Source organism: Protomyctophum parallelum (assembly GCF_964188405.1).
Source record: "Protomyctophum parallelum genome assembly, chromosome: 3".
Taxonomy (NCBI): Eukaryota; Metazoa; Chordata; class Actinopteri; order Myctophiformes; family Myctophidae; genus Protomyctophum; species Protomyctophum parallelum.
In genome coordinates this window covers 13231036-13246702 of record NC_139698.1, presented here as the reverse complement: position 1 = coordinate 13246702, position 15667 = coordinate 13231036, and the positions used below count along the sequence as shown (strand labels likewise).

Sequence of the window (15667 nt, the reverse complement as noted above, 5' to 3'; positions counted from 1 at the left end):
TAATGAATCCTAATGAAAAATGGGAGATGGGGGCTGCGTTTCCAACCATCCATGTCACATAATTTTGACTGTGATGAATTAAACAAAATGACTGTGAAAGTAAACAGTGTACTCATTGCAGGGGTCTCATTTATCACCTCCTGACCTGCCAGACTACTGTATCAATTAAAGCCTTTGCATTCATCCATCTTCAGGCTGTGGCAACGCCAACACTGTGTGTCACATAGAAGTGGTGATTAATCACTGGGTGGCCATTTGAGAGTAAATTATATATAAGTATCATTGTGTCTGTTTCATATGCATTTAAAAAAAAACACACACACCCGTGTGAAGTGAGGGGCGCCCACTTTATTTATATAGGCCACATGAAGTCATACGCCATCTTTTAGTGCCCTAAACAAACGTTAAAGTCCATAGCCTTGGCTGGGAAACATTTTACGTCCTAAGTGCTCTAAACAAACATTGTTATATCCTCATTTCTCAATGTACATAGACTTGGCTCAGGCTGGCATATCATCTTCAAAAGCCATGCATTGCTATAGCGCCCCTCAAAAAAAGATAAACCTATTCTAGTCGGGGAAAGAAACAACTTTTTGTTGTCCAAAATCAGCTAGTTAATCCCAAAAAGTAGGCCTTCCTCCTCTTCAGTCACCTTCACTAGCAAATCTGTATTTTTAGAATGTAGCTCAAGGACCCCTGAATGACCAGACAGCAGACATGTAGGTCCATGCCCTAAACTGCAGCCCCAGCCCAGTAGCCTATTTACCTGATTAAGTGTAATATTAACCTTTTATGCTGCTGGAGTATTTTCCCCTATCATATGTTAGTAGACAACAGCAATTCAGAATGAAATATAGCCTGACAAATATACATGTAACAGTATGTAGGCCTAATTATGTTTTCTGGTGCAAATAGTTTAATTCTAATCATTAATTAAAACACCAAAGCGTGTCAAACAACATTTCATGTGAATTATACCAGTTGATATTCTGTTGACATGATTACCCCCCCCCCTTTACAAATTATGTAAATTCGCACCAAACATCTTTAAACTATAATATAATAAATATACAAATCAACAATAGGCCTACAGGGGAAAACGATATACATAGGAGTATCATATAACAAGTAACCGAAATATTAAAGAAAATAAGGCTTTTTTTTAAATTATAATAATTGCTTTACTGTTTTTGTGGACCCTGGACCTTAGAGTATGCCCTGGACCCTAATTCTAAACGTATGTGGTTTTATTGAGCATGGACTTTTTATGTAAAGCTGTCCATATGTAAAGAAAAGACTCGATACAAATGTTTTATAAATCAAAATCATTTTATCACACAAATATAATGCAAATGGTTAGTTCAATCAGGTGATTAACATAACAGCTTGGGCCGCCCCCTGGTGACGTCACAGTGCAATGCTACGGGACGCCATTAGTGACCAGCAGCAAAAAGCGCGGACCTTGACAATACGGGTAAAATAACACGGTAAGACAATTTGAATTAACATTATATCATCAACTTAAACATTGTGTCGAAGTTAAACACTCGCCGAGGGTCAATTGAAGAGTTTTAACGCCACCGTATATCGCATAGTAATGGCGACTCGAAGGTCGATGCTAATCTTCTTTTTGGGCCTCTGTGCTGCCGTCGTTTTCCAGCCCCCAAATCCCGCCTCCGAGATGCTCTGATTGGACAGCCAGGAAAATATCCCAATGCCATTGGCTGTGCTTTTCTGTCATTCACAGAGTGACAGAAACATGTTGCTAGCTGATTAGCCAACAACAAGCAGGCAGCAACATGCCTGAACTCTGTGCAACAACAGCTGTACTTTTAACGGTCAAAATGTGCACATATTCTTATTAACAACGGCAGCATGGGACGGCATATAAACACCGCGTTACAAATGTAACATATGCGCCATTTTAAGCAGTTAGCTTTTACTTTGGGGAGGCTTTGTAATCCATTAGCTAGGTTGCTAGGTAGTAGTTGTGTGTTTGGCCAAAACCTGGTTTATACTTACTCGTACAACGGTCGACTCGACTGGCGTGTACCGAGTCTACCGACTGGTGAGGTTATGTACCGCCATTCCGCCAAATTCACCGGTAATTACAATTTACAATGAGAGCTGGACTGCCCTTAATATAAATACAACAAGCGAACATTTCAATTCCAGTAGGAACGTTTCATTGAACAAAATATGAACGTCTGACCCTGGGCATCTTTTTTTAAGGATCAGACCAGTGCACCCAGAAGCTGTTGCCTGGAGTGCAAAGTTACTCAGATGAGCAATATTTGAAGAAATCAATCCATATCACACGCTTTAGAGCAGTGGTTCTCAAACGTTTTCATGCCAAGGAAGGACCCCAAATTGACAGTTTTCCCCCAATTTTGAGGTCCTGCTTTTAGTGTGTGTGTGTGTGTGTGTCTGTGTGTAAACACAAACTTCAAACCATTAAATGCATTGATAATGAATGGCCATTTTTACATCCTTATCAACACAAACATTAAAAGCTGGACATGATGATACAGTATATGATGATAAGAGTACCCCTCACTTCACACAGGTGTGATTTATTTTACATTCTTTATACAGTAGATGTGTATTGTATATTTTAACTTCTCTAAATGATGAATTGAAAATGATGGATCCTGTTGTAAATGGGCGTAATGCTTTGTGGTGTCGTCCACAGTAACAGTTTTTGTATTGACTTGTGCTTTGGTTTGAATTGTTTAATGTACCCATTCTGCATACTGTGAAATAAACATTTCAATCAACCAATCAATCACATGTGGACCGCCATTTGAAAAATATATTCCAATGTTAATTTAACCTTGAAAGTGTACAAATGGAACCAAATGGACCCATCCAATTGGTTCCATTGGTCCATTTGGTTCCTATCTATCAGTAAGTCGGGGGCTCCCTGGAACTCCCTCGAGGACCCCTTGGGGTCCCTGGGCCCCACTTTGATAACCAATGCTTTAGAGATGATTGCTGGCACTTCCGAGACCCCCTACTGTTTAAAGATGGATTTGTGCAGCTACTGTGGATACAAATACAATAAATGTTATGTGTGTTGTTCAAAATGTTAACTTAAAATAACTTCAATGACACCATTTTCTATTAAACTATGGAAAACAGTGGTTTAATTGGTTTTTATCTTGTCTGGCTGATAGCCTATAGTTTTGCCCAACAGTTCTTTCAGTTTGCCCCTGTAAGCACTAGATGGTGACAAATAGCTACGTTTGTTCTCACAGTCTAGTGAAAACTAATGAACAATGTTGTGTGTGTGTGTGTGCGTGTGTGTGTGTTAGGGCTGTCAGTTCACCTCTATAATCCAATTCGAATTTCATTGCTTCATTATTTGTAATTTTCGAAAATATTCGAATATTTACATTGTTTATTTTAGCTCATATTTAGCCTATAATAATACACAGAATATAATACGATGCACGTTCTGTCCACTAGAGGGCCCCCCCTTCCAAACGACAAAGCAGTACTTTCAGCACACGTAATAATGGTTTTCACGGCACAAAATAGCGTTTAAACTGTTTTATTGAGCACAGTGCACTCAGCACGGTAAGATTGTTGTCTGTCTATAGTGCAAATGCATTTTACAGTGAACGTGAAACGTAAAACGACAGGCCTAGCGCGAGACCCACCGAATGCTTGTGTTTCCACGGACATTATGTCATGTCATTGCGGTCACTCTAAGCGCCGCCGCTCCTCCGGACATTTCGGAACTTTTCGGGGGTACCGCCTGGGTTCTGCGCGACGGGCTTGACCATGCGGAGTAGCCCTCGTCGCCCCGCTCAGGACCCACGGAACCGCGGGCTTGTCAGCGGCGGTACCGCGAGGCCACGGGGCCTAGAACGCACGAAAATCGAGCCTCCGAAAATATTTTCGAGACATTTCGACGTTTTTGACCGCGTGCTCAGCCTTTGCAATCAGTGCCCTTGTCACCTTCGTGTAGCTGGCTAGTCTCCGCTCATTTATCACCGGGCCACTAAGCCGTCTCTATTACGGTCGCGAGGCCACGGGGACCGTAATAGACGTAAACGTGCACGTTTTCACATGCAGTGGAAGCGGCCGGGGAGATTTCACATAGGGGTGGACGATATGGCGATAATTATCGTCGGGACGATACAACGTCTCCACGATATGGCTTTTTAGAGTTATCGTTTTCATCACGATAAATGTGCTGCATCAGACAGTGAATGCACACTCTATATATGCAGTTCTATGCCGTAATTTTTACTTCTGCAGTACGACAGTTTCGTTCACAAAAAATAAAAGATCTACAAGCTAACCACACGTTGCTACGGCACCCCAATGGACGGCGTGGTTTGCTTATAACTCTGTTGAGTTCTCAGCACTCCCAAAGTCCCCGCCCCCTTTCTTCTAGGCAGAGGGAAACAGCATTGCGCTGAGCTGTAGCCTCATGTGCCTATGCCAGTTTAGCCTTAACATCTACATGTTATTCAATGTATTACTTTAGCACAAAATAATCTTTTCTAAACCAAGCCCTCATTCAAAAGTTATGTAAGTAAGTAAAATGAAATGTTATTTATAAAGCACCTTAAGAAACAAAGTTAGAAGGTAAAAACAAGGAACATATCAATCACAGTTGTGACAATATCAGAACAAAAACAGACGAGGCAGAACAGAAACATAGGGCTATACAAATGAATGTATTTTCTGTGAATTAACTCAGTTTAATCCAGTGATCCTCAGCCATTTTAATTTCAAGGACCCCAATAGAAAAGGAACCACCGCTCATCCGCTGAAAAAAACTTTAGAGAGGTGCTGGAGCCACAAAGGGAATAAGAGAAAAAATAAAGGGAAGCTCCGCACACTCAGATCTGCGCACAATCAATTTATTTTTGGCAAGCTTTCGGTCTACTGACCTTCTTCAGGCATTTCAAGGACTTATCCAGGAATTTCAAGGACCCCCAAATTAAATGTATATGAATTAGCCTATAGGGTGACAGGGTCCTATAGGCCTTTTCATTGTGATTTTCATCTCTGCACTGGGACCCCATGTTACAGACATGTTTACAATATTTTACAACAGTAGCTACTTATATTTTGTTATTTAAAGCTGTGATTATTTATTTAAGAAGCACTGTTCTGAACCAATGTTCGCCTTTAAATAAATAAAAAATTAATCATCCTTAACCTTTTAAGCTAAAATAATGATGACCGGGGACTTAAAATCATTGTTTTAATTGATGGCCTTCATGCCCTGGCACTTGGCCTTGTGCCCTCAAAAAGTTGACCACACTAAAGGCCAAATGGGACTCATAACAACTTTTTGGGAATCATTTGAATGACCACCTGTGCATCCCGGGACCCATATTTGAAAACCTATTTACATCACTGATACAGCGTCACACAAAAGCAGCAAAAGTAGAAGATCCACAAGCACGAGATGTGTGAGTGAAGTGACATGATTTGAGCTTGTAGATCTGCTACTTTAGCCCTTTTTGAATTTGAATCCTATATGGGATTTCCACCGACAGAGACGATAAGCAGAGCTTGCGGATCTGCTATTTCTGTTGCTTTTGATGTGATGCTATAGTATGGTAGAGCATACATTTGCAAGACATAAAATATAAAAAAATGACAACAAGCGGTTTCTGCTGACAGCTACATTATAATAGTGTGGGGTGTGTGTGCTCGTGCACATACCGATGAGGAGTTTCTCATGGTATTTAAATGTCTAAATACAGTCTAAATGGTATTTCTTAAATTTTTGTTACCTTGTACTGTTAAGTAACTTGAAAAATAACCATAAAAAACCGGGCGCGAAAATATCGTGATAATATCGTGTATCGTGATAAGCTTGAAAAAATATCGTGATAAAAGTTTTGTCCATATCGCCCACCCCTAATTTCACAGCGGTAGATTCGTTACTCAATACATTTAGTGAGCGGATAAAATAACATAAAACAAAATAAAAATATTAAATAGAATTAATAAATGATAAAAGCTCCATTCGAATGGCAATTTTAGCTTTCGAATATATATATATTTTTTAATATTCGAATTTCTTTCATATTATGAAACAGCCCTAGTGTGTGTGTGTGTGTGTGTGTGTGTGGGGGGGGGGGGTTGGTAGATATTGGGGCTGATTTATACGTTTGTTGTTTGATTACCAACTTTTTCAGGTTACTGTTGGTTGGTTACCAACATTTCAGATGTAGCAGTTGCAGTTCTGTTTTTCCCTATTTGGTCTGTAGGCTACAGTAGTGCAAATGCTTGGGAACTGTTGGATCAGCCACTGTGGCTACAGTCTAAAACTTTGGTTTCCTGTACTGAATAATAGTAGTTGTAGTAGTGGGGGAATAATAATAATAATAACTAGAAAAGTTGCAATTTTGAAAAATTGCAAATAGTTGAGTCACAGACTAAGGTTCTGTGACCATCCTCTGGCAAGGATGGTTTGATGATTGATTTGACCTCTATGGACCCTTTATAAAAGATTTCGCTCCCAGGTCCCTCGCAAAAATCCCAGCATTTTTTGCTAGAGGGCCAAATTCAAAATGGCATCCGGCGCCATAGCCAAAAATGAACTTTTGATCTAGATGACCTAGAATCATGTATGAAGACACTTTTCCATACAAGTCAAGCATGACGATTCCAAATTTGACACAATTTTAATCATAAGACCTCGTTTTGGCCCCGGAATTCAAGATGACCGCCATCCAGTGGAGTGAAAACATTACTTTTGAATAGGAAAGCAATCCATTTGGGGGTTGTAATTTTTACAGACACATAATACATGTGTCAGATAGCATTCTGTCACTGGTTTATGAATCATCAGATTCAGGTGACTCCACCCTCCTCCTCTGTGCTTCCTCCTCCTCCTCATCCTCATCCTCCACCTCCTCACTCTCAACTCCCTCGTCATCTTCAACTGGTAGGTGTGTTGGGAGAGCAGGCCGCAGGTGGCAGACAGGACGACAGCGACCACCCACCAACTCTCAATCTGTCTGAGTGGTGCTTCAGTTCAGTGTGGGGTGGAGCACTAGATACACCAAGTAGTTGGTGTGGAGGCAGTGTTGGTGTAGGCTATCTCCATTTGGAGTGAGACAGATTCATTATGTTTTCTTCATTCTCTACTAATTGGCAGCACAGGCTTCTTGTCTCCATAGATTACCTGTCCCTTATATGCAAATAACTATTGTTCTATACCTCCTTCTCAAGGTCAAGGCTATCTCCACACCGTGAGAGCTGCTGCTGTGCCACAGATATTTTTACCACCTTTGCAACCACTCATTGTTACTGACACTACATAGTAGTGTTTTGAATGCTTTGGCAGAGGGGAAGGTGTCATTCAATTTCATGTACGTGTTGTTAACATGTGCCTTACACTTACACACAGGTCTCGCTCATCATCTTTAGTTGAGTATGCTGCATTGTATGGGTCATTCAAACATGATACGGTGAGCATCACAAGGATGATGGATTACACCTTGTGGACATAGTCCAACCACTTGTATGGGTTGCCTTCTTGATCTCGATCTTCCGCTGATGGAGTTGCCATCCTCCAGATCATGCCCATCCTGGGCACTTTCCGTGTGCTTCCTCTTGGCTTCTTTTCGGGTGGCAAGAGTGTTGTGTTCCGCTCTTATGCGGGCCAAATTGTTAACATTTCTGGAGTGCACCAGCAGCTGCTTTTCATTTTAGAGGATGTGATGGACTGAGTGAAACTAGTATGAAGGAAGCCAACCCGTTCAGCAGGAAGAGCTGGAAGAGCTGTCAACATCATCAGAAGTCAGGCAGACACCTCCCATACTTATTGTTGTTGTATGTTACCATCCATGGCTGCATAGCACGCAGAGAGCTGACATACTCTTCCCAGTTGTAGATGGACTGCATGCACAGTCCCTCCAGTAGTCTGCCATCTCACTGACCTAATTATCTAATTGGGAGTAAAGGTAGCTGATGAGATTCTTGCATCATCCACCAGTGCTGCATGAGCAGCAGCAAGGGCTTCCTGGGAGAGACTTGTATTCCTCAGAATATCAAGATTCTCTCAGCTCCTCTGTTAGGTTGGATATCAGCCTCTCCTTGGCCAGCTGACTCATAAGTGCCTCATACAGTACATCAGCCTCAAGCAACGCAGCCCCTCTTATAATTCTTGCCTTTCAGCGCACAATCAACAGATCCCTCAGCATTGGCAATGACTCCTCCCGCGACAAGGATATCTCCTAGCTCACTCCCCTTGTCAGAAGCAGTGAGTGCATTCTACGGCAATGAGACGCGGCGCTGCCGGGGGGAGGGCTGACAGCTGCCGGGGGTAGGTGGATGACAGCTCCGTTCTGCTGCACTGTCGGTACATTCGGCAGCCGTGCTCCAGACGCCGCAACTGCCGGTAAACTGCTGGTAACAGCCGTGGCATCTGCCGGAGAAACTGGGATTGTCGGACTGATGCCGCAGAGAAACACTGTCGCCTGCCGTGGGTGTTCCGCGGCTGATGCCATGCGTTGCATCATGCTTGTGGTTAGGGTTAGATTTAGGGTTTGGGGTAGAGTGTCTGACTGATGCCGCCAAGAAACACTATTTTACCTCCTGCCGTGGGTGTTCCACGGCTAATGCCGCTGCCAGAAAATGCACTCGCTCTCTCCCCCTTGTAGCGCTTGTTGATGGCACTCATCATCACACACTGTGTATGGAAAGGACCAAGAAAGGACAAGATGTCATGGTACTTGTCTGGGTTCTCTGCCTTGATCAGAGTGATGAGGACACAGGATGATCTCCCAGTAAAAACGCAAAGAGCATGCGTTTTGTGATACCTGCAACAGGGCTAGTTGAAGAGGACGAGGAAGTTGAGAGTGAGGAGGAGGATGAGGAGGTGGAGGAGGAGGATGATGCACAGAGGAGGGTGGAGTCATCTGAATCTGATGATTCAGAAACCAGTGACACAGAATGCTCTGACACATGTGTAGGAGCCAAAATATACATTTTGTTTGTTTATTCTATTTGTTTATTTTTTCCCACGCTTGGGTTTTCGATGTGCCACTGCCCTTACCTGATTGATGAGCTCCTGCTGTGTGTCTGCTAATCATTTTACTTATGTCAGCTGTGTGTCTGGGCAGTGGCATTCAGTGAGAGAATGGGGGTGAGCTCTAGGCTCAATATTTTCTGTTGACCGTTTATCTTTTGATCGTTTATACCAACAGAGTATGTTTTCATTTATCAACATTTTCAGTACATTCTTGGACCTTGTTTATTTGTCAATAAATCTAAAACTACAATAGAACTTTTCTGGATTTGATTGAAACGCGCCATACAGTTCCTGCCGACAGCTCAGCCTCATAGCACTACTACTATTTGATTTGATGGGAAGAAGTAGTCGCTACAACAACATGTGTTTTGTGTCTGTAAGAATTACAGCCTAGATTGCTTTCCTATTCAAAAGTAATGTTTTCACTGTACTGGATGGCGGACATCTTGAATTTTGGGGCCAAAAAGAGGTCTTATGATTAGAATTGTGTCAGATTTGGAATCCTCATGCTTGACTTTTATGGAAAAGTGTCTTCATACATGATTCTAGGTCATCTAGATCAAAAGTTCATTCTTGGCAAAGGCGCCAGACGCCGTTTAGAATTTGGCCCTCTAGCAAAAAATGCCGGGATTTTTGCGAGGGACCTGGGGGCTAAATATTTTATAAAGGGTCCATAGAGGCCAAATCAATCATCAAAACATCCTTGCCAGAGGATGGTCACAGAACCTTAGTCTGTGACTCAACTAAAAGTGTGGTTGCCGCAGTCGCTTACATAGGCACCTCCCTAATTTGAAAATTTCTGTAACGCTTGAATAGTTTGGTCTTCTGCCCTTCAAGGGAATTCATGTCTTTATAAACTATTGTAAAACATAGATTGGTGTCGTAACCAACAACAGCCAATTAGCTGCTACAAACTTTATGCAAAGCTCTGCCAATCGCAGCGGAAATTAGAAGTGGAAGTTTGATTATTCGATTACTCCGGAGGAATAAAAAAGTAGTCTGGTTTCCCTTTGGGAAACCACACTAATAATAATAATAATAATAATACATTATTATCTTGTGAAATGCCTACTTTTATTGTATTACATGTTTTTCTTGGCATTTTCTATTTTATAATCAAGATTTTTCTCTTGATTGCAGGACTTGGATCACAGCGTTGAAGCCAGCAATCAGCTTCCCATTCATATCTGACTATTGAGACATGTAATATGGATCAAAACTTGATCTCGGATGTAGAGGTTGTTGCGGACAAGGTGCCTCAAAATGAGAGAGAAGTTGAGATGTGTGTAACCGATTCACCGGCGGCTGAGAGCGCTGGGCCCGATGAAGCAAGTGAAGAGCAAGCCGCAGTGGGGGTAGAAGTCCATGTGCCTCGAGATGGAGACGACGTTTGCCCCGTTTGTAAGTTTGTGGCTAAAAGTCAGAGAGCGCTGAAGATTCACACGGCAAGAAAACACGCACAGAAACGCAAATTCAAGAAGGAGCCGTCAGAGTCCGAAAAAGAATCTGATAATTCTGACGTGGGCCCTGCAGTTGAACCACCGCAGGAGAGCGTTGAGGTTGAGGCCACAAAAACGGAGGAGGAGCTCGAAGCGGCGAGCGCCCCCCCGGAAGAGGTGAAAGCAGTGACCAAAGATCACGGGATATATGCAAAGGGCTCTGCTTGTGAGGGGAAGCCCTCACCCAAAGAGCAGGACGCTTTGGAGGAGGACAAACCCGTCCAAGAGAGGCGAGTGAGCATGCGAACCCCAAAACCCAGGATGATTCATTCCTGTGACTACTGTGGACAAGAGTTCAGGGACAAGCCTCTCCTAGATCTGCATACCAAGAGAGTCCATGCCAAAGACATACCGTTGATATGTGAGTATGGGATGTACCCTTGTCCAGGGAAAGTGCAAAATAATATCCATAACATACTGATACACCCAAGTTGGACCCAACATGTTATTTAAGATACACACTTTCTGAAATCTAAGTACTAATAACTGCTATCAACCAGGGAAAACGCTTATAGTACAGTACAATATCGTTTATATCGTAGCTGACGGTAGATGTCAACTGTTACTTTTCAGGAAAGAGAAAAAAAGAGTTCCAGTCCATTTATTGTGTATTTACTATTTTGTAATGATTGTTTATGTTGTTATAATTAATCAAATTATTTATATACATAGTATTAAATATGAATCCTCTTCATTGTTGTTGGTCTATTATTCATTCATTGAACATAATAGTCTGTTCATAACAACATTACATGAGGGCAAGTAGAAACAGGAGCCCATTGGCTATTCAAATCATCATTTGAATCGTCATAAAAGGAAGTGACAAAGTGGGAGATGTTAGCCTGCATAGATACAAATTAGAGCTTAACTTCACCAAAAACACTTTTGCCACTGGTTTTGCACATTATTCCAAAATGGACGACAGTCAGTAGTTGTTTGTTTACCATAGACCATATTCACACGACGGCCATGTTGGCAAGTAGCCATCCTGCCATTAACTGAACTAGACCGGTGCCCGGCTGTAGATCACAGAGTCACGATGGAAGTTGGAGATCCATACCCCACCCGGCTATGCAATACCCGTTGTACCCGTGTCAGAGTAAACGTTCCACCCATCTGTCTGTATCCCTTTGATTTTTAATTAAACTTTTATCCCACAATTTTGTAACCCATTTTTTCACCCAGTGTCAATCATCTAATGTAATCATTTGCGCTACACCTCCTCTGCCAACCTAGGGGGGGCAGCAGACTGACCATATGCTTCCTTCTATGCATGAGGAGTCCAATCTGCTTCTTTTCACCTGACAGGGGAGAGGTTCCCCGGCCGGACGTAGCGCGTGGAAGGAAGTTCAAGGAACACGTTATTCCGACGAGTTCCTTTCCCCTACATCAGTCTGGCCAGGGGGAGGTAGTTTAGTGACCAGGATTACTGCATGTTTTTGTGAGGGTACCTCCGTTTGGGGACACGGGGAGAACATGCAAACTCCACACAGAAAGGCCCTTTCGCCAACCCTGCCTCTGTGTCCCTTTTATGCCCATATATGGAGATTTCTGTATTTGTCTCTCTGTGTCTTTATTCCTTTATATGAAGTTCTGTGTCAGGCATGGAGTGTTGTGATGTCAGAACAGGCCAGCTCCATATATGGACCCTGGGCAGGGGCCCTGTCCAGAGCCCGGGACGAGGCCTTTTGTGGCAGTTCTGGACAACACTGACACTGGGCACTGCACTCCCTGTGGGGGTGTGGAACGCGGTGAAGTCGGTGGGGCGAACGGTTCTCGAATGACATGCATTACAGCCAGTAAACACAGACGTACAGAGACATGGTGCATTTATTGATAGATGGCGTGTGACTATGGTCTATTGGTGAAAAGCTTGCTCTTGGTGTCTACTAGGATGCCATGGTCAGCTGTTGATTGGTTCTACCCCTCCTTCCTACAATGTTGTACCACATTATCTTTATGTTTCTCAATTATTGTAGAAATAGCCTTGGTGTTTATTTGTCAAAATTGTTAGTATGTATTGTTTACATACTTTACTTCTTGTCTTCCAGTCGACGTTGATGAGAACACAGATGAAGAGGAGGCAGCTTCAGCTTCTGTCTGCAACGTAAAGGTTTCCCAGACACAGGCAGCACCAAAACACGTCCACAGCAGGTTCCAGCAAAGGTGTACCATCTGCGAGTTCAGGGTTAGCACCCCAGCACTGCTGGAGAGCCATGTCAGAGTCAAACACCCCACCCCTGACTGGTATCACTGCAAACTCTGTCACTATGTTACTGCCACATTCGAGTGGATGGAGGCCCACTTCTCGGAGAGCCACCAGCCAACTGTGCTTTTGAAAGAGAAAGCCTCTTTGGAGGACTACATTGAGAAGGTGAAAAGAAACCTTGATGGAAATCGCACCCTCATCCCAGCACCCATGGACGAAGAGTCTCAGGAAGCTGTCGAGGGGTGTGTGCCATTGCCAGACGAGGAACGGGAAGAGGAAGGTGCGGTGGAGGCCGCTAAAGCCATACTGGCCAAGGTGGACCAGGACATATCCGCCAGCATGGCTTTAGCCATTCTGGCCAAGGAGGACATATCGGACGAACCTCAACCAGCCAAGAAGAAAAGGGTCAGATCAAAGCAGGGGACTACCACCACGTGTGAGTATTGTGGCCTGGTAGTGTCCAGTGCTACCAACCTCAGTGTTCATGTGCGCCGTAAGCACAGCAAGGAGTACGGCTACAACTGCATTCTCTGCAACTACAGCTGTGTGACAAAGGGTGACATGGACCGCCACTGCATCACCAAGAAACATGTCAGACGTGCCCAGGAGTCCGCCAAACAGAAACTATCGGAATCTGACTCGGATGTGGCAGCACAGAAGGCAGAAGCAGCCCCACTGGGCACAGATGGAGATTCTGAAGCTGACAACGGCTCTAAAGACAACAGTGGAGAAGACCAGGAAGAACCGGACATGAGCCCCAAAAAGAGCAAATATGACTCTGTGAATGCCTGCAGCCATTGTGACTTTGTGGCCCATTCGATCCCCTCACTCCATCTCCACGTGAAGAGAAAGCACACGCGAGACTTTGAATATGTGTGCCTGGCTTGCAGCTACTACGCTGTCACGAGCAGGGAGATGTCTCGCCACGCCTCCACTGACAAGCATAAGCAGAAAAGCCGGAAATATCTGGAACGGCAGGGAAACAGTGAGCAAAAATCACCCAAGTTCCCCGTCATTATTGATGTGTCTTGTACAGAAGAACCTGTTGCTTGTGCTGAAAGTAGCCATGGTGCTCTAGATGGAGAGAGTCCTGCTACAAGCACAGAGAAAGCAGCTGCCACTCCACCCGATACCATGGTACCGGCAGCTGCCGATACCGTGGAGTCCAGGAAAGATGCGGATCAAATGGATGTCATTGTTGAGGAAAACCCAGAGGTTCAGATAGAAAACATCACATCTGACCCTGGAAGTGAAGTGAAGCCAGCCAGTCATGATGATATGGTGGTAGCTGTGACGGCATCTCAGATCCTCTCTGAAGTGGATGAGGCCATGGAGGTAGAGGCTGTGGACGACGGGGACAGTCAGGAGGATGGACAGGAGAGGGACAGTCAGGAGGATGGACAGGAGAGGGACAGTCAGGAGGATGGACAGGAGAGGGACAGTCAGGAGGGCGAAGAAGGGTTCGGGGACAGCCAGGATGGTGAGGAGGAGGAGGACGAGGATGATGATGGGGATAGCATTAGTGTAGACGTTGACACAACCGAAGAGAAAGAGGACAGTTCTTTGACTGAGACGCATGTGTCCAAGGCTCCCATTTTTGATGCCAGCATCGTGTCTGTGAAGGCCCTCACTGAGCAGGAACAGGCCCTGCAGCAGCAGGACGGCATGGCGCCAGAGGGGGAGGCCGCCGTAATGTGCCTGACCGACGGGAACAGAGTGTTCCCCGCCATTGCTCCCTCGGCTCCGCCCAACCCGCACGTCAAGAAGATCAAACACTCCGTGGCGAAGGTGAAAAACGAGAACCCAGTCTCGACCCGCATCCGCTGCGACGACTGCGGCTTCATGGCCGACGGCCTCAGCGGCCTCAACGTGCACATCTCCATGAAGCACCCGACCAAAGAGAAGCACTTCCACTGCCTGCTGTGCGGCAAGTCCTTCTACACGGAGAGCAACCTGAACCAGCACATGACCAGCGCCGCGCACCTGCGCAACGAGCAGAACAGCGTGGAAGAGCTGCCCGAGGGCGGCGCGTCCTTCAAGTGCGTCAAGTGCACGCAGCGCTTCGACGCGGAGCAGGAGCTGTTCGTCCACATCAAGGAGAAGCACGAGGAGCTCCTGAAGGAGGTCAACAAGTACGTGGAGGAGGACACGGAGCAGATCAACCGCGAGCGCGAGGAGAACCAGGGCAGCGTGTGCAAGTACTGCGGCAAGGTCTGCAAGAGCAGCAACTCCATGGCCTTCCTGGCCCACATACGCACACACACAGGTATGTCATGTATTCTGCTCCCCGTTTGATGCACGCACCCTATAGCGCGTCGCAGTCCCGCCCCCTACCATGGCCCAGGAAATGATTCTCCGTTAATTTTCCTCATCAGAAAGTATTTATTTAAAGACGTTTACGCCGTGGACAAAGCCAACTCTTGTCGTGACAAATCATGACAACAAACACAATTTTTTGAGCCGAACAAATAATTAGAAAGAAGGTTACAGGTTACAGGCAGGTTACAACACTTTTTTTGTTGTTTTTCTTCTTTGTAATTATTTGTTTGGTCCAAAATATTGTGTTTGTTGTCATGAGTTGTCACGACTCCAGTTGGCTTTGTCCGCGGCGTAACCGTCTTTAAATAAATACCTTTTGAAATGGGAATGGGAAAAATGCATTGGGAATCATTTCCTGGGCCTGGCGTCGTCATGAAAGGGGTTGGGACTGTGACGCTCTTTAGAACCTGTACCTCCAGACACTTCTGTAAAGATGCTTTTTATTTGTGGGCTGGTTATTTCAGAAAAGGTGTGGTCCACCAAGCTGTTTTTAATTGTCCTCCTGAACTTCCGTCATGTTACGTTTCAATTATCATAATAATCCTCCCCGCTTCTAAATATCTCCATCTACCTGTTAGAGCAGGGGTGGGCAACTTTGACGATGGCGAGGGCCACTAGTTCCACACT

The 15667-nt window shown here is 44.6% G+C and overlaps 1 protein-coding gene across 1 annotated transcript in view; it reads left to right on the top strand.

The window, feature by feature from the left end:
* Positions 1-1424: 1424 nt before the first annotated feature.
* znf407 (zinc finger protein 407) overlaps positions 1425-15667 on the top strand; it is a gene marked incomplete at its 3' end in the record, with an annotated part of 221238 nt that continues 206995 nt past the window's right edge. The window contains exons 1-3 of the mRNA XM_083762008.1: positions 1425-1487; positions 10154-10873; positions 12564-14987. Coding sequence (XP_083618134.1) covers positions 10222-10873; positions 12564-14987 — 3076 coding nt within the window. The 5' untranslated portion in view covers positions 1425-1487; positions 10154-10221. The remainder of the gene's footprint in view (positions 1488-10153; positions 10874-12563; positions 14988-15667) is intronic.